The sequence below is a fragment of the Sander lucioperca genome, chromosome 22 (assembly GCF_008315115.2).
Source record: "Sander lucioperca isolate FBNREF2018 chromosome 22, SLUC_FBN_1.2, whole genome shotgun sequence".
Taxonomy (NCBI): Eukaryota; Metazoa; Chordata; class Actinopteri; order Perciformes; family Percidae; genus Sander; species Sander lucioperca.
In genome coordinates this window covers 5207942-5226300 of record NC_050194.1, presented here as the reverse complement: position 1 = coordinate 5226300, position 18359 = coordinate 5207942, and the positions used below count along the sequence as shown (strand labels likewise).

At 44.0% G+C, this 18359-nt stretch overlaps 3 protein-coding genes across 5 annotated transcripts in view; all 3 read left to right on the top strand.

Moving 5' to 3' along the window:
- The first annotated feature begins 4810 nt into the window (after positions 1 to 4810).
- On the top strand, positions 4811 to 7428 carry LOC116058010 (microfibril-associated glycoprotein 4-like). Its single transcript, XM_031310628.2, has 6 exons — positions 4811 to 4941; positions 5340 to 5495; positions 6431 to 6469; positions 6611 to 6707; positions 6777 to 6944; positions 7122 to 7428. Exons 1-6 carry the CDS (start codon positions 4936 to 4938, stop codon positions 7373 to 7375), a joined length of 720 nt encoding a protein of 239 aa, XP_031166488.1. The 5' UTR covers positions 4811 to 4935; the 3' UTR covers positions 7376 to 7428.
- Positions 7429 to 8620: 1192 nt separating this feature from the next.
- si:ch211-207i20.2 (uncharacterized protein LOC568537 homolog) lies at positions 8621 to 14396 on the top strand. The gene is made up of 5 exons (XM_031310604.2): positions 8621 to 9483; positions 10683 to 10845; positions 11082 to 11140; positions 11834 to 11930; positions 12832 to 14396. Exons 1-5 carry the CDS (start codon positions 9283 to 9285, stop codon positions 13845 to 13847), a joined length of 1536 nt encoding a protein of 511 aa, XP_031166464.1. The 5' UTR covers positions 8621 to 9282; the 3' UTR covers positions 13848 to 14396.
- A 1282-nt stretch (positions 14397 to 15678) lies between these two features.
- LOC116057996 (TBC1 domain family member 12-like) overlaps positions 15679 to 18359 on the top strand; it is a 16883-nt gene continuing 14202 nt past the window's right edge. For all 3 annotated transcript variants that reach the window (XM_035997284.1, XM_031310603.2, XM_031310602.2), the window contains exon 1: positions 15679 to 15888. The gene's annotated coding sequence lies outside the window, so the exon portion shown is untranslated. The remainder of the gene's footprint in view (positions 15889 to 18359) is intronic.

Below are 18359 nucleotides of genomic sequence, written 5' to 3'. Positions count from 1 at the left end.
ACACACTACTACTCATATATACACACACCACTAGACGCTGAGATCTACACACACACACAACAAAGTATACTCTATATACACACACACACATACACTCTATATACACACACACACACACACACTACTCTAGATACACACACACAAACATCATACTGCTATATGACACACACACACACTATACTCTACTACACACACACACACATCTAATACACACACACATATACTCTATACACACACACACACACAATACTCTATCTACACACACCACTATATACCTATACACACACACACACACCTACTCTTATCACACACTACCACACACATCACTCTATACACACCACACACACACATATACTCTATATCCACACACTATCGAAAGCACACACAGTGTGACTATCAGGTGTCAGAATACCTGAGCTGCTGCATTAACATTCATGAGGAGCTCAGAGTGAAAGACGCGTCCTCCAGCAGCGACTCTACGCTTTTACGTTGAAGGAAACTGAATCATCACGTCCCTTCAGAGAATCAAAGAACACGTCTTTACTCGACGATGTACATCGTGCAAAGAATTTAAAATGCAGCCTTTAGTGCACAATATATGCAAACAGAGCAATAGAGCCTCGAAAAGTCGCTGTAAAGATGTTTACAATAAAAAAGCATCACACATCACAGGCTTAAGATCGGTTGTGTAACCAGTCTGGGACTCCTGCAGAGTTCAAAACTGACCCGACTTGACTGGACACACACACCAGTTTCTCAAACAGCCCTGAAATCATAAAAAAGGACGGCACGTAAAATGACGAGTCAGACTGACAATCGGTGAAGTAGAGGAGGAGAGCAACATCACACGGAGAGAGATGAGATCGAGCGGAGTGGAGAGAGAGGAGAGAGAGAGAGACGACGGAGGAGGTAGGGGCGGGAAAAGAGGAAGGGGAGAGGAGCAGGCAGGAGAGGAGAGAGAGGAAAAGCGAGAAGAGAGAGAGAGAAGAGAGGGAGACGGAGAGAGAGGGAGAGAGAGAGAGAGAGAGAGGAAGGGAGGAGAGCGAGAGAGAGAGGACATGTGAAGCAGAGAGACGGAGAGGAAAGAAGACCAGGCCAGAGGAGCCCAGAGGCAGAGAGGAGAGAGAGACGATGCGAGATGAGAGAGGGGATGATAGAGAGAGAGGAGAGAGCGAGAGAGCGGAGAGACAGACAGCGGAGAGAGACAAAGAGATTACGAGGGGAGGAGGCAGAGGACGAGAGAGACAGAGAGAGGGAGACAGAGCGAGAGACAGAGAGGGTGGAGAGAGAGAGAGGAGAGAGAGAGAGGAGACGGAGAGGCGAGAGAGAGATGGAGGGAGAGAGAGAGAGAGAGACGTAAGAAGTGAGGGTACGCGAGAAGAGACGGTAAGAGACGGGCAGGAGGAGAGGGGGACATATGGGTGACGACAGAGAGGCGCGACAGAGAGGAGTGAGCACGCCCCACGAGAGACAAAAGAGACGCGATGAGGCGGGCGAGGAGCGGACTGTAGAGAGAGGGAGGCACGAAGGGAGAGAATGGGACGAAGGACGAGGAGAAGAGACAGAGGAGAGTGAGGAGAGAGAGGGAGAGCAGAGAGGAATGCGAGAGAGAGGAAAGAGAGAGCTTGAGAAGACAGGAGGAGAGAGGGAGAGAGCGAGAGAGCAGAAGCGAGAGATGAGAAAAGAGAGAGCGGGAGCAGAGGGCGGAGAGAGAGGGGAAGAGAGAGAGAGAGAGAGAGAGAAGAGAGAGGGAAGCGCGAGAGCGAGAGAGATGAGAGAACGATGCGAGAGAGAGAGAGAACCAGAGAGAGAGAGCGAGACGAGACGATGAGAGAGAGACGAGAGGAGAGAGAGAGAGGAGAGCGATCGGAGAAACAGAGAGAGAGAGAGAGACAGAGAGAGAGGAGAGAGAGAGAGAGAAAGACAGAGAGAGAGAGAGGAGATGAGAGAGACAGAGACGAGAGAGAGAGAGAGAGAGAGACACACACACACACACACACACACCAGCGTGGAGTAATGCTCCCGTGGTGGACAGATGGTAGACTAACTTCCGTCTGTATCTACTACGTGCTCTGTCATCATCAGCATTAAATGTTTTGACAGGCAGTGCTGTAGTAACTCTCACTGGGAACATAGCGAGATGTCATCTTTATATGACAGTAGCCACCCATAAAACAGCTGGTCGTGTGTGTGTGCTGTTTACTATATTCGTAGAATACAGTACACGTGTGGGGTCGCACACGCATGTTAGCAAAAATGCTAAGCTATAGATATATATATAGACTATATATAGAATAGATCATATCTATATACACTTTCACAAGCGCTTTTATTAAACAGATGTGATTAAAATCAAAGCCAACGACAGGGTGTCCTGCCCAATTGAAATATACAAAGGCTTGCAACACATGTAAATATCTGAAATAATAGCCGGGATATATTTAGATACTCTGACACATTTAAGCTACTTCACTGTTTTACAACAACAAGAACAGACCCGGCTAGACCAGTAGTCCCTATAGGGATGCGAGGGGAGTCGCGATGGACTGCAGCGATGCTACTCACAGAGTGACGGCTGACTCATTATGAAAGTCCCGCACGGGCGAATGCGCTTTGGCGGCAGCGGCGGTACACACGTGTCTGTATGAAATGTCGTGATCGTCCCTGGCTGCGCTGCATTTTTTCGTGATAAACTATGATAATGTGGCCGTGGGTCACATCTCCCGGCCCGAAAGTCCAGCAGGCACGTCTCACGGCTATACTCAACGAACTGAAGTTAGTTCCATTATCACTTCTTCTGTGTTTTCGCCGTGTCGGCATGAAATAACAGTGAGACGTACCAGCGGACACAACTTTGTACCATACAGCTTTCACTCTCATATAACATATATAGCTGTGTGTAATAACAGTACAACTGTAGACAAATGTCATCAGGTTGGAGGCGATCTGTGGTTCTTCTCCATGTGCAGGTGGCCGTGGAGGGAGAGATCCAAAACAGGTACGCTTTACAGATAGAAGGGTCAGTAAGCATTTAAAACGCATTAAACCATACCGATAAAACGGACTGCTTCGGATTGTGGAGAGGCACGGGCCAGGTGAGACACACACACACACACAGACACACACACACACACACACACACACGCAGAGACACACCCCAGACACACACACACACACACACACCACACACCACACACACACACACACACACACACACACACACACACGCAGAGGACACACACACACACCAACACACACACACACCACACGCACAGACACACACACAGAGACACACACAAACACAGACACACACACACACACAACGAGACCACACACGCAGAGAGACACACACTCTCTCACACACACACAAACACAGACACACACACACACGCAGACACACCACACACCCACACAAACACAGACACACACACACATACACACACGCAGAGACACACACACACACTCTCTCTCTCTCTCACACACACACAGTGTCTCTAAGCAGCTGGGTTATTAGGATCACCACAGGTTAGAATAGTGCTTCACACAAGAACTAACAAAGTCAATCTGACATGTTCATACATACTTATTATTATATTCATATATATCATTTGGTGCTGAAACAGTTATTTCTATTATGAAATGCAATCATTTTATAATACAAATGTGGTATGATGGACTTTCAATTGCCTTTTTACACAGAGTCAGAATTACCTTGTCAATTCTTTTAGGGATATTTACCAGCTGTTCAAACTGCACACACACACACACACATACACATGAACATAAACACACACACACACACACACACACACACACACACACACACACATTAACAGTAGCTGGGGTGCCAGCCTTCAGTAGTGTAGTCAAGTCCACCCTCTTGTAGTCAGGGTGACTAAGATGTTTCGTAGGAAAACCCCTAAATGTTTCTCTGTACCATTGAGTAATTGAGGGAGGATTCTCCTGAATCCACTGGAATAATAATTATGATTTATACTTTATTAATCCCGCAAGGGATATTACAATGTTTTCACTCTGTTGTTATTATACACAGGCCTGAATTACACACACACGCTCAGTGCCTATACATGCACTAATGGAGAGATGTCAGAGCAGTTGGGGGTTTGGTGCCTTGCTCAAGAGCACCTTGGAAGTGCCCAGGAGGTGAACTGGCACCTCTCCAGCTACCAGTCCACCACCATACAGTCAGCTGTCCAGTAGACAAAGATAGCTGTCCTCTAGGTGTTCTCAGAAGAAACAAAACTGGGTCTAAGGTTATTGTTTTGTGAAACATTATACTAAGCTCCTTAGCCACATCTTTCGTCGTAGTAGTAGTAGTAGTAGTAGTAGTAGTAGTAGTAGTAGTAGTAGGTTCCTATTTCCTTATTACACTTAACACAAAGCGGGGAAAACTACTTTGTGTAGAAAGTGAGGAGTACGCTGCATCCTGTGTAGAATTCTATATTGACTCTCCTGAAGTCCATTACATCTTTAACAGAAATGATTAGGCTTGTTTTGCATGAGGAACATGCTTCAATTCTGAGTTATTCACACACACACACACACACACACACACACACACACACACACACACACACACAGGCACACACAGACACACACACACACACACACACACACACAGAAACACACACATACACACACATACACACACACATTCTCAAACAGAAGCAGTCTACTGGAAGTCTGTTTACATGGAGAGATGTGTTGGTGTTGGCTGCAGATATTAACCCTACGGAGTTAGACTCTCAGCACAGTGGGGGCGGAGTTATCACTGCTAACCCTAAACCTTAAGAATATAAATAAGAGGGAGAGACACCATGAGACACTAGAGATATCAGAGACATCAAAGACAACAGAGCATCTAAACACACTGACATCAGGATCTTCATCTTCATCTTCAACTGAAATCTGACCATGAAGGTAAGTTTGTAACTTTATATATCTGATGGTTTGTCGAGTTGTTAATCAGTAGTAGTAGTAGTAGTAGTAGTAGTAGTAGTAGTAGTAGTAGTAGTAGTATGTTAACAGGTTTAGCACAAGCACATTTGTGGCCCCAGAATTTGGACAGGGAAAGCAAAAGTCTTCATCTTGCTTTACAGAGTATTCTAGCTCTGCATGAGAGAGATACCAACGCAGGGGGAGAACCCTGTGGAAAAACCCACATAGAGTACGATGTCAGCACAGTTTGTTTTCAAATCAGCACCAACCTAAATGAGAATGCATCAACGACAGCAGAGTCTCCCTGATCCTGCTGCAGAGGCCAAAAGTCAGAAATGTGTTCTTGATCAAACTAAATGACAACATCTCTTCTGTTCCAGCTGGTTTCAGTCGTCCTCCTCCTGCTGGCCCCCCTGTTGACCAGCTGCCAGCAGCTCGTTCTGCCGTTGGACTGCAGTGACATTTATAATAATGACAACAGCCGACCCAGTGGAGTGTACACCATCTATCCCATCGGAGCCACGTCTGCTGTCCAGGTACACTTCATCCTCTCTGGGACGCAGGTTGATCTTCAGATGATTATAATGTGAAGTTACAAGTTCTGACTGATGCTTCTGATACAACAGATTAGGGCTGGATTCAAAATGAATAGATTTCCCCAATCAAATCAATCTTTATTTAAATGTTCCAACAATCAATTCATTAAATCCTGAGGTTCATCTTTTAAGAGGCTCTGTCCAGAATTAATCCGTCTGTATCATATGAAACTAGAAGACCACTGGCACCAACTATGTCATGCTAGCTTGTTGGGAAGGGGTCGGGGTTAAAAACCGATGGCGAGGGAAAAACTGGCATGGCCATTTTTAAAAGGGTTCCTTTGGAATCTCACCTAAAGATATCTAGGACCTCCTACCTCATTAACATATGGACACAAACACACAGAAATACAGAAATAAATAAATGTAGGTGGACAAAAATGTAGAAATAAATTTAAAGCATTAATTTATTTATGTAGTTATTCTTTTCTGTATTTATTTATTTATTTATGCATTTAGTACTGCATAGATCATTTTTTGTGTCTGTATTTATTTAGACATTTATTTATTCATTTATTTATGTTATTCATTTATTTTTTTGTGTATATGTTTATACTTATATTGTTTATATCTTTTTAACCTTCTTATATTTGTATGTGTGACATGCTCCAACAACACAATGACAAATTCCTCGTATGTGCAACGTACTTGGCAATAAAGCCCTTTCTGATTCTGATTTATTGAGACTTAAGTGTCCTCCATGTGGCTTCACTTTTCAAACCCAGAATAATAATGGACAACATAATGGATGAAAGACCATTATGTTGTTCATTATTTTTACAGTCTATGGTCAACCCCCACAATCACATTAACTAATACCTGTGTGTGTGTGTGTGTGTGTGTGTGTGTGTGTGTGTGTGTGTGTGTGTGTGTAGGTGTACTGTGACATGGAGTCAGAAGGAGGACGGTGGACGGTGAGTATTTTAACTGAAGTCAACACTTCCTGTAGTTCCTTCAAAATAAATCACATCCCAGTAGTCCTTGTTGTCTGGAAACATGAGCTGTCAGATATCCTGTGTTTATCTAGTTAACCCCCCATCCCGTCCCCCCCCCAGGTGTTCCAGAGGAGGATGGACGGCACGGTGAACTTCTACAGGGGCTGGGATCAATACAAGACCGGCTTTGGTATCGCTGCTGGAGAGTACTGGCTCGGTGAGGAATGAAACCAAACTAACAGTCATGACTTCATCAAACTGTTTCTAAATGTTTGTTTGTTTTCAGGTCTGGAGTCTCTCTACCACCTGACTGAGAGGAGAAGGTACGAGCTGCTGGTCGACATGGAGGACTTTGAAGGAAACAAAGCGTTCGCTCGTTACTCCTCGTTCTCCATCGACTCTGAGTCCTCCGGATACACACTGAATGTTTCTGGATTCATTAATGGAGGAGCAGGTGAGGTTTCCACATTAAGGACGAGAATTTCAGCCATTAATGTTGTGGAGTGTGACATTGGTTCATGCTACATACTTGTCCCTAAACAACTAAACAAAGAGTTAAACGAGAAATGTTTTTGATACATCGTTAATTGTATCATAATGTTGTGATTATACACTTGTTGTGTTCCTGTAGGAAACTCCCTGAGAAATGACAACGGACAGAAGTTCTCCACCTTCGACAACGACCAGGACACCTGGGAGGGGAACTGTGCCAGATCATCCCTGGGGGCGTTCTGGTACAACAAATGTCACTATGCAAATCCAAACGGTGTTTATCGTTGGGGGTTTGACAACACTCTCTCTAATGTTGGAGTGAGTTGGTACCATTGGAAAGGTCGTTCCTACTCCCTGAAGACCATCAGCATGAAGATCCGTCCTGTGCTGTAGTAAAGAAAAGTATAAAAAGATCTTTGCAGTTCAGGACAGCCAGTTGATGTTTGGTGGAGGTTTGAAACTCTAATGTGGGTCTTTATCTGCTGTACGGTGACAATAAATTAGAAGCTGAGCATTAAGATGATCTGATGTCTTCACTTTGTCTCCTGAGTCTTTCTGTCTGGACTCTCTAATGGAAGATGGACTCATGATGGGTCTGAAATCAGTTACAACTCTCCTCGTCTCAGCTGAACAAAAAGCAACAGCTGGAGCAGGACATCACACAACAGCTCCGACTGTTAGACATGAACACATTTTGGGGAGGAAAGCTACGAGATGATCTTCTTAAAAACCTCTTTAATGCTTTCTTCAAACATTTCTACATTCCTTGAATATAACTGAAAATATATTTTTTTAAATTTCTAAAATATTACTAAAAACATTGCTGAAATTACTAAAAATAATCATATAAAATTAGTAAAACAATTACTGAAAATACTTATATTTTATATATATACACCGGTTAAACTGTTAAAGTATTAATGGAAATTGAAATATTTTACTAAATATCAGAATCAACTTTATTGGCTTTTTTGGTTTGCGTAAAAAAACAATGAATTTGACTCCGGTTAATCTAAAGTACAACACTCGCTTAACATATACAGAATAAAAATAGAAAGAAGACAGTAAGAAATATAAAATAAATACTGTTAAGTATACAGTATGACAATACAATAGAATTTACAAATTTACAAAAAATATACAATAACAATTGAAGAGAGGGAAGGAATGGTGCAATGTCAGTATGGTCTGAGATTTAAGATTTAAATATAAATATAGTGCAAGGCAGTTCAGTGCTATGGTGATATATTAATAGAGAGATTGAAATGATACATGAGGTACATGAGCAGAACAGTGTTGATTGACTTTGTTCAGTGTTAGGGTGGGGGCTATTTCTGAGCATATATGTGTGTTTTTGTCAGGTTTTGGAAGCTTTTTTTAATGTGTGTTTTTGACCATTTTTTAAAGCGTTATGTCACTTTTTCCAGATTTTTTGCTGCTTTTTTTACATGCTTTTTTCGAGTGAAAAGTCGAAATACAAGAAAAAAGTTGTAAAACGTTGAGTAATCGGCAGATAAATGATGTATTAATATAGATTAATTGCAGTATTAGTACTTTTACTGCAGGTATATATAAACCGTGTCTGGTATTATTGAGGTGCATTCAAGAGCCTGTTATAAAAACCGGAAACTAGCATTTTTTCGACCCGGAAGATAAATAAACACTTCCTGCCGCTTCTGTCAGTTTGTTGTTGTTGACTAAAGTCTGAAGTAGGTGTTTTCTTCTAACGTGTCGCTTACTTCATTAACTTAATGTTACAAAAAACAAATAGAACCGACAGAGCTTAGGTAATTCGGTTAGCATTATCCGTCGTTAGCTTCGGCCGTTCAGCGGCGGCTGTTAGCTGTTAGCCGGCAGGATGAGCTCCTCCGCGGGCTGTTAGCTGTTAGCCGGCAGGATGAGCTCCTCCGCGGGCCTGCGCTGTTATAAAACTGGAAAGAAACAATTCCTACCGCGGCAGTTTTATTAAAGTAATGTAAAAACAAACAGAGCGAAGCTAATGCGCTAGGCCTAGCCAGTTAGCATAAGCCGTTAGCCGCAGTTAGCTAGCTAGTGGTTAAGGGTAGAAGGGATACAGCTACGGTGACGACCGTTATGTTTAGGAAAAAGATGGTGGTTTGGATTAAAACACTTTCGAGGAACGAACACGCGTTTCCTGGGTGAAAGTATTAAAATATATTATTATATTATAGTAGATTTGGCGAGATTTGGCGTAATTTAGCGTAACTTTCGTCCGTAGCTGTATCCCTTCTCGCCGTGAGCCGCAGTTAGCTTCGGTTGTTCATCGGAAGAAGCGGCGGATGTTAGCCGGCAGGATGAGCCCCTCCGCCGGGCTGCACACCCAGCTGGCCGCCGTCATGGAGTCTCTGGTTCACGCTGCGGTGGCGGAGCTGAAGAAGCTGGTGGAGGACAGCTCTGCCTTCCTGCTCCGCCTGGAGGTCCGGGCCGGAGAGAAGCTGCCTCCGCCGGTCACACTGCAGGCCGAGAGCCGGGAGAAGATGGTGAGGAGCCGGGGAACGGCTGGAGATGGTCCCTGGGTCGTTATGGGTCTTTCTTTTAGGGTTAAAATCAGCTTTTAAAGTTGAAAAAGTCTGAATATTACAAGTAAAAGGCTAACGGATGTGAAAGACGTAATACCTCAAGGAAAAAAAGTCTAAATATTTTAAGAAAAGAAGTAATATTTCAAAGAATTTTTTTAAAGAAAAAGTTGTAATGTCTTGGTTCTTACTATGATGGTTTGATTTTTTTTTTAATGTAGTATAGCCTAAATCTTTCTGGATTTTAGGGTCAAGAGAAACAAAGTGAAGTTACTCTGTTGTTACTTTGTTGTCACTAGTCTCTTATAGTCAGACCCTCCTCCACAGCTCAGTGGAGGAAGGTCTGACTAGTCCTCACAGCATCCCTGGATAGGAGGACAACCTGCTCTGGTTTATTGGCATTTCTTTAAACCAATCACAGTCATCGTGGGCGGTGCTAAGCTCCGGACGGAGCCACGGTGCCTCTGCTAAATAGTCTCAGGAAGGAACTGGTTTTGGTGGAACATGTGGACGTTCAAAAGTAGTTTTAGTCAGAGGGACAGGTAGTCTAGCTAGCTGTCTGGATTTACCCTGAGACAGACAGACAGACAGACAGACAGACAGACAGACAGACAGTCTAGCTAGCTGTCTAGATTTACCCTGAGACAGACAGACAGACAGACAGACAGTCTAGCTAGCTGTCTAGATTTACCCTGAGACAGACAGACAGACAGACAGATAGTCTAGCTAGCTGTCTGGATTTACCCTGCAGAGATCTGAGGAGCAGTTAACCATAGTCCTCATAAATCCACCGGAGGTTAGAACGCCAACACAGAGACAGAGGAAGGGGACGTTAAAAGACATCCATCCGGCGGAATTTCATGTAACACCGGAGCAATCCCGGAAGTGACTTTTTTTGTTTTGCAGGATGGTAGGGAAGAACCCGCCCGACTCTCCCTCTGATTGGCTAGTACTGCCTGCTCTGGTGGGATTGGTTATGGTTAGGGTAAGAGTGTCAGGGTTAGCCAATCAGGGATGAGTTCCCTAATGAATATTCATGAGTCTTCCCCTACCATCCTGCAAAAAAAACAACTTGCATCCCGAAAGTGGAACGTCAAGGATATAGACCATGTTGTCTGAAGTATGTCATGTTGTCTGAAGTGACCTCTGACCTCTGTGTTCAGGTGCAGTTTGCGGCGGTGATGGAGACTCTGGGGAACGAGGCTCTGGGGAAGATCATGAACGTGGTGGAAGAAGCCAAACTGCTGCTGGAGCCCGAAACCAAGAGACGGGGCAGCAAGAGACCGCACACCAGTATCCTGTACATCCTCAACAACACACGCACCGGTACCCCAATATATACCATAATATATATACTAATATATACTAATATACATCCTGTACATCCTCAACAACACACGCACCGGTACCCCAATATATACCATAATATATATACTAATATATACTAATATACATCCTGTACATCCTCAACACACTAGATTAATACTAGTTATTATATGATCCCGCCTCCGGCACTCAGCCATGATGTCATGCTAACGTGGCGTGTGATTGGTCCGTCCCAGGTGCCGAGCACTCGTACGGAGCCCGACCGGAGACTTCCAGCACGCACAGATCCACTCAGGTAAGACTCCTCGCCGACCGTCTTCACATGCAGGTAATTCATTCATTTCATTTATTATGCAGGAAAATTTAAAAGCAACAATTAAGTTAGAATAAATGGGCCTGACTCAGTTTAAAAAGTGGTTTACAGCAGGTTCCTGTTCTGCAGCAACAGAGAACAGTGAACACAATAAGGCCCATTTATACATTTATACAGGACGTTATTACTGACTAGACAGATACAAACACATAGAACATTAAATATGGAAAAACAAGACTAAACAATACATGAACAATCAGTGTGTGCAGTAATATTCCACTAATACTGTCTTCTGGAAGTACTACGACCTTTTCTTGAAAAAGACTCACCAGAGTGTGTGTCTGTTTGTGTGTGTGTGTGTGTGTGTGTGTGTGTGTGTCTCTGTCTGTCTGTCTGTCTGTGTGTGTGTGTGTGTGTGTGTGTGTGTCTCTGTCTGTCTGTCTGTCTGTGTGTCTCTTTGTGTGTGTGTGTGTCTGTGTGTGTGTTTGTTTGTGTGTGTGTGTGTGTCTGTGTGTGTGTTTGTTTGTGTGTCTGTGTGTGTGTGTGTGTGTGTGTGTGTGTGTCTGTCTGTGTGTGTGTGTGTGTGTGTGTCTCTGTGTGTGTGTCTCTGTGTGTGTGTCTCTGTGTGTGTGTGTCTGTGTGTGTGTGTGTGTGTGTGTGTCTGTGTGTCTCCAGACCAAACAGGAGCAGGAGGAACCTGAGAAGCCGTTTGTCCCGGCGGTCACCATTAAAGACGAACATGGAAACGTGGACCTGTGTGCCATCACTCACAGTGAGTCCCGTGTTCTAACGTCATCATCAGTCCCACAGAGACACCGTGGGCCTGTTGGGGTCTCTCTCTGGAGTTAAACATCTATCTGACCCTGAGACTAAATCCTATATTTACAACATATTTAACTACATATCCAGCCAGGATTTTATTTTCTTGAAATATTACGACTTTCATTCCTCTCTTTTTTAGGATAAAATCCTATCAACTGTGGTCCAATGTGTGTGAGTTACATATAGAGGTGTGAATCTTCACTGATCTCCCGATTCGATATCACGATACGTCAAATACATGTGGCTCAGTGGTTAGCACTTCTGCCTCCAGCTAGAAGGTTCTGGGTTCTCATCCAGGTGGTCCCGGGCCTTTCTGTGTGGAGGTTGCATGTTCTCCCCGTGTTTACGTGGGTGTCCTCTGGGTGCTCCGGTTTCTTCCCACCATAAAGACATGCATGCTGGGTAATTAGGACTACAGTTGAAAATTAGCCGACTGGCTAACACTGGCGCATTTACAGAAATGTTGATTAATGTGCATTGTCCTAATCAAATAAACTTTTAAACTTAAAGCCATATAGGATATATAATTCATAGCTTTTCAAGCTTCAACAACCAAACATTCTTTAGGGCTCTGATACTAAATAAACTGGATTTTAAAACTACAGCACTGAGCACATGGCACTTCCTGAATGTGCAAAACATCCCAGAATATGTCAACAGAAAGGTTGTCAGGCCTACATTACATTATAAACAGAAATAACCGATTATGGCCCGGCCGATTATCGATGCAGCATCGTCCACGATTCATCGATTATTTGTGTAAAAAAGAAAATTTGTAGAAAATGGGTCAAATTTGAGCCGAAGACAACCCAAGGGTTAATGATATCTGCTGATGTGTTTCTTCCTTCCAGGAGCGGAGATCGAAGCGGCGCCCCCGCCCCCGCCATCGCCACCGCCGGTGACCTCTGACCTGCAGCCGTTCGTCCTGCAGAGCGTCACGTGGAAATACTTCACGTGCACGGCGTGCGGTAAATCCTTCACGTCTCAGAGCAACCTGAAGAGCCACTACCGCATCCACACGGGCGAGAAGCCGCACGCCTGCAGCGTCTGCGGCCGAGCTTTCCGCCTGATGTCGGGCCTGAGGAACCACATGGCGACGCACACCGGCGAGCGCCCGCACCAGTGTCCCACCTGCGGGAAGTGCTTCACCAAGCCGGCGCAGCTGAAGACGCACGCCGTCGTGCACACCGGCGAGAAGCCGTATGCCTGCGACGCGTGCGGCAAACGCTTCAATGTGCTGCAGAACCTGCACCGCCACGAGCACACGCACACGGGCAAGAAGATCTTCGTGTGTGGCGTCTGTGGGAAAGGCTTCACTCGAGCCGTCACGTTGAAAACGCACAAGCTCATCCACACCGGGGAGAAACCCTTAAAGTGCGAGCTGTGCCCCAAAACCTTCCGCCACGCCATCAACTTGAAGAACCACCAGAAGATCCACAGCGGCGTGCGGCCGTACAGCTGCGAGCTGTGCGGGAAAAGCTTCCGCCAGTCGGTGAACCTCAAGATCCACCGGCGGATCCACACCGGCGAGCGCCCGTTCAGCTGCCAGGAGTGCGGGAAGACGTTCAGCCAGCAGAGCAGCCTGATCACGCACGGCCGCACGCACTCCAAGGAGCGCCCGTTCAGCTGCAGCTACTGCGACAAGAAGTTCAACAACAGCAACAGCCTGAAGCTACACCTGCGCGTGCACACCGGCGAGAAGCCGTACGGCTGCGACGTCTGCGGCAAGACGTTCAGCCAGTGCAGCCACCTGCGGACGCACAAGAGGCACATCCACGCTGGAGGCAAGCAGTTCATCTGCGACAAGTGCGGGAAGACGTACTCGGACCGGCGCAACCTGAAGCTGCACAAGTGCGGCTACGCGTGAACGAAGATGCTAAAATCAGCCGTTTCTTCAGTGGAGTCTGGCACAGGCAACATTACAACTGCAATGTTATTAAAGAATGTTTTCTTTTTGTGTCCACGATAGAATTACTTTCTCCTTTTGAGATTGTCGACAGGCGGCTTGGTGCGTTGAGTGAGACTGGGTATGAGTTTAGCCGACAGAAGGTGAGCGTCATGCTGCGATGACCCTTAAAAACAACTAACGATTAATATCTTGATTAATCGTTTGGTCTAAAAATGTTGGAAAATAGAGAAAAATGTCCGTCACAGTTTCTCAAAGTCCAAGATTTAAAATGTCTTGTTTTGTTAAAAAAACCCAAAGCTATTCAGTTTAATATGACATAAAGCTGAAAAGAGCAGGACATCTCTGAAGCTGCACAAGTGCGACTACGCGCGAACAAAGACGTTAAAATCAGCCGTTTCTTCAGTGGAGTCTGGCACAGGCAACATTAAAAATGGAATGTAATTAAATAATGTTTTGTCCGAGATAAAATATCAGATTTTCTCAAAGTCAAAGCTGTTTAATATGATACAAAAGAGAGAAGGAATCACCAGATTTTCGAGGCTGAAAACGGCCTTATCTGCCTTTTTGCATGAAAAATAACTTTAATCGATTATCAACAACAATCTACAAGCAGGAAAAGAGACGTTAAATCGGCCGTTTCTTCAATGGAGTTTGGCACAGGCAACATTAAAACTTGAATGTTATTCATTAATAATTTGATTAAATTTAATTTACTATATATTTTTAGATTGACAGGTGGGGGGGGTGGGGGGGGGGGGAGATTATGTCTGCAACTAACCATTAATTTTTTCAATTAATTGTTTAGTCTATAAAATGTCAGAAAATAGAGAAAGGTCCATCCCAGTTTCTCAGAATCAGAAAGAAGATTATTGCCAAAAAGACTTCTGAGGGCTAGCCTCGGTGATTACTGCATACTTAACAAATAAATATTTGAAATAAGTTTTTGTATTGTATGTTGAAATACTACAGTTTCTGTGGTATTTCAACTGACAAACCTGTAACTTCACTCTGCCTTCGTCTGCCCGGCAACAGAGTCTGAAGCTCTCTGATTGGCTGATTCCTACAGCAGTTTGTTCTGTTTATTTGTAAAATTAATTGCAATTGTAAATGTGAACATTGTTGCTTTTTTAATTTCATAGATTCTATTTTTCATTTGATTTGAAAAATAAATTAAAATAAAGAAACCTGTGGAAACACTTTTTTACGGCGTCTGAAAGGGACAGTTCAACGTTTTGATCTTAAATACTTCTGACAACATTTTTTATAAAGTAAAACAAAAATATACAATATACATGAATGCCTTTTTATAATAATGCTGTTTGACCTGTAAAAAATGTATTTGTATTTCATAAAATGTATCTTTTTTTCCAATATACTTTTATTTTGAAAATATTTTTGATTGAAATTTCAGTTTTTGTGTGTGTGTGTGTGTGTGTGTGTGTGTGTGCGCGCGTGACTTTTTTTTTTAATTTTCCAAAAATAATAAATAGTTGTATAATAATACTAAGTGATATGTAAATATACTCTCTAAATTCACATAAAAAGCCACGAAATTGGGGATAACATTTATTTCTTATGTTCTTTATATAAAATTATATTTGTTTACATCCAATATAGCCATTAAATTAGTTTTACACAACATGTAATGTGTCACAATGTTACCGATTAAGAAACTAGCCTCCATTAGTTTTCAATACCTAAGAATTTAGAGAAATATAGATATGTAGGATATATAATGAATGTGTACTTTAATACATCTGACGTCAGGCTGACGTAGCCTTCCCTACGTCACCGGACGTCTCAATATGGCGCCTCTCCTCCCCGAGCACACCTGTCACCGCAGAGGATGATTAAGCGGCGTGTCCACCGTCTCTTCGCCGGCCAGAGGGCTCTGTTTCCGGGCATGACGGTCCGCGGGACTCCGCTGTTTGTTCCCCGTGGAGGAGACGCTGCATCCGGGTCTGTTTCAGCCGAGCAGCGCTGACAGGAGACCCGAGAGGTGAGTTAATAAGTTATCGACCATAGGACCGGAAACCAGCGGGGGTTCCTTTCAAAATAAAACCGGTAACCTAAAATGTTAACTAGTGGGGTTTCCTTCAAAATAAAATAGTAAGACGACAATAATTACCCGTTTGTTTGTTTTTGTCGTTTTGTGGAATTTAGTGCTTAACTTTCAAAATAAAATATTAAGTGAGCTTTGCTAAGTTTATTTTGAAAGACATTTAAACACTTTTTTCAAGTTATTGTTGCTTATTTTGATGTTTGTGGAAAGTAGTTTTACCTTCATAATAATAAATAAATAAATAAATAAAACCTCACTGAGAATGAATGACAAATTAGTGCTGTCCTTTCAAAATAAAATGTTTGAACATAATAATGAATAGAGGATGGATACCTGACGGGACCCGATGGGCCGGGCCCGGTTCGGACAAATATTTAGAAATGATGTTGGGGTTCGGGCTCGGTCACATCAGTGTGATAAGGCTTTGAACATTTTAAATTTCAAACAGCTGATTATGTAGGTAGCCAATGGGCCTGGTCCACTTGATGCAAAGGTTCGTTGTTGTGATTAAAATTAATTTAAATTTTACCCTAACATCCGTTCCTGTGTGCAGAAATTTGTTTATGTAGCTGTGACGACGAAACACGTACATATTAGGCTACATGTGGCTGCGCAACCATGGAAGACGTTAAAATGAAGTTGGCCAGTGTGTTAACCATAGACTGTATATAAACTGGACCAGCAGCCCCGTGTCTCTGGACGGAGACCAGTGAAGTCTCTTTCCCGGTGATGGCTGAGCGTTACTGAGCAGCCTCCAACTGAGCTTGAAGACGTAGATGTGACGTGAGCAACCTGTCTGAAAGTTGGAAGTCTTCTGGTAGCTGTGCCAAGAGAAATCTCAATCATTCCCAATCTAGCAGAGACGGAGAGCGTAGGTATATGTAAGGAGATAACATAGACACAGGCTAATTATTGATCACTAAAATGATAGTTAACATTAGGAATTAAACTTAAACAGCTAATGGAAGTCCAAACTGCCTGAGAGCTTCTCCTGTACTATACGGTAATTCCTCTACTATGAGACAGTAAGTCTCGTGGTTATGACCCAATCGTTAGCCTATTTTTATAAAAACGTCTGCTACGGAGCCATAACGTGAGCTACAAGGTAATGGAGCCTTTTACACATTGTCGTGTTTCTTTAGAAATAAACAATGGACAAATAGAGTCTTTAAACTCTTCAGATGTAAAGTTATTCTCTGTCAAAGTGACGTCAGAATGAATGGCAGTCAATGGGATGCTAACAGGGGGTGATGGCTTGGTAGCATCAGAATGAATGAGAGTCAATGGGATGCTAACGGGGGGTGATGGCTTGGTAGCATCAGAATGGCGCCATAGGAGCTACGCGGTCTGAGGAGAAGCTGACCAGCTTGGTGTTAACGTGAGCTTGTTGCCCCGTGTGAGCTGATGACCTCATGGTGACATCTCTGAATGTCTTCCTCCATCTGCTTCATAAAAGCTTCCACACAGACACACAGACATGTGGCGTTAGTCTGAGAAAGACATGAGATGTTAACCGTCGGGCTCGGGCAGAACAGTGCGTCCCGGTCACCACTCTAACGGCGTTTTTCATTACATGGTACCTGCTCGACCTGCCTTGACTCGACGCGCTGTGCGTCCGTTTTCCGTTGCAGATTCTAGTCCCGCCTCACGGTACTGATCCATTTGTCTGACACGACTGAAGCGTGGTGTCGCGACGTCATACGTCCATCGTTGATGCTCCACGCCGCTGACCGAAACCTGATTGGACGAATGCCTGACGTGGGTCTGGCTGCTCGAGAATTTCAACAGACTGTCATGGCGGCTCACACACACACACACACACACACACACACACACACACACACACACACACAGAGACACACACAGACAGAGACACACACACACACACACACACAGAGACACACACAGACAGACACACACACACACACACACACACACACACAGAGACACACACAGACACACACACACACACACACAGAGACAGACACACACACTCACACACATATACACACACACACACACACACACACACACACACACACACACACACACACACACACAGACAGACAGACACACACACACACACACACACAGAGAGACAGACAGACAGACAGACAGACACACACACACACACACACAGAACGTGGAAGGTGTGTGTTGATGCCAGAAGACGTTTAGTTTCTGAAGAAGATGAGGCAACAACAACACACAGCTGGCTGAACTGTTTAAAGATGGCGGTTTGTTCAGGACGTCTGTCGCTTTCACGTCACCTTCTGGTATCACCTCAGCTCTCTGGGGACCTCGGCTGAGGTGGTACTACATAAAGTACCTGTTAGCAGGTACCAGGTACTACATAAAGTACCTGTTAGCAGGTACCAGGGACTTTATTTCGTAACGTAAAACCAAAA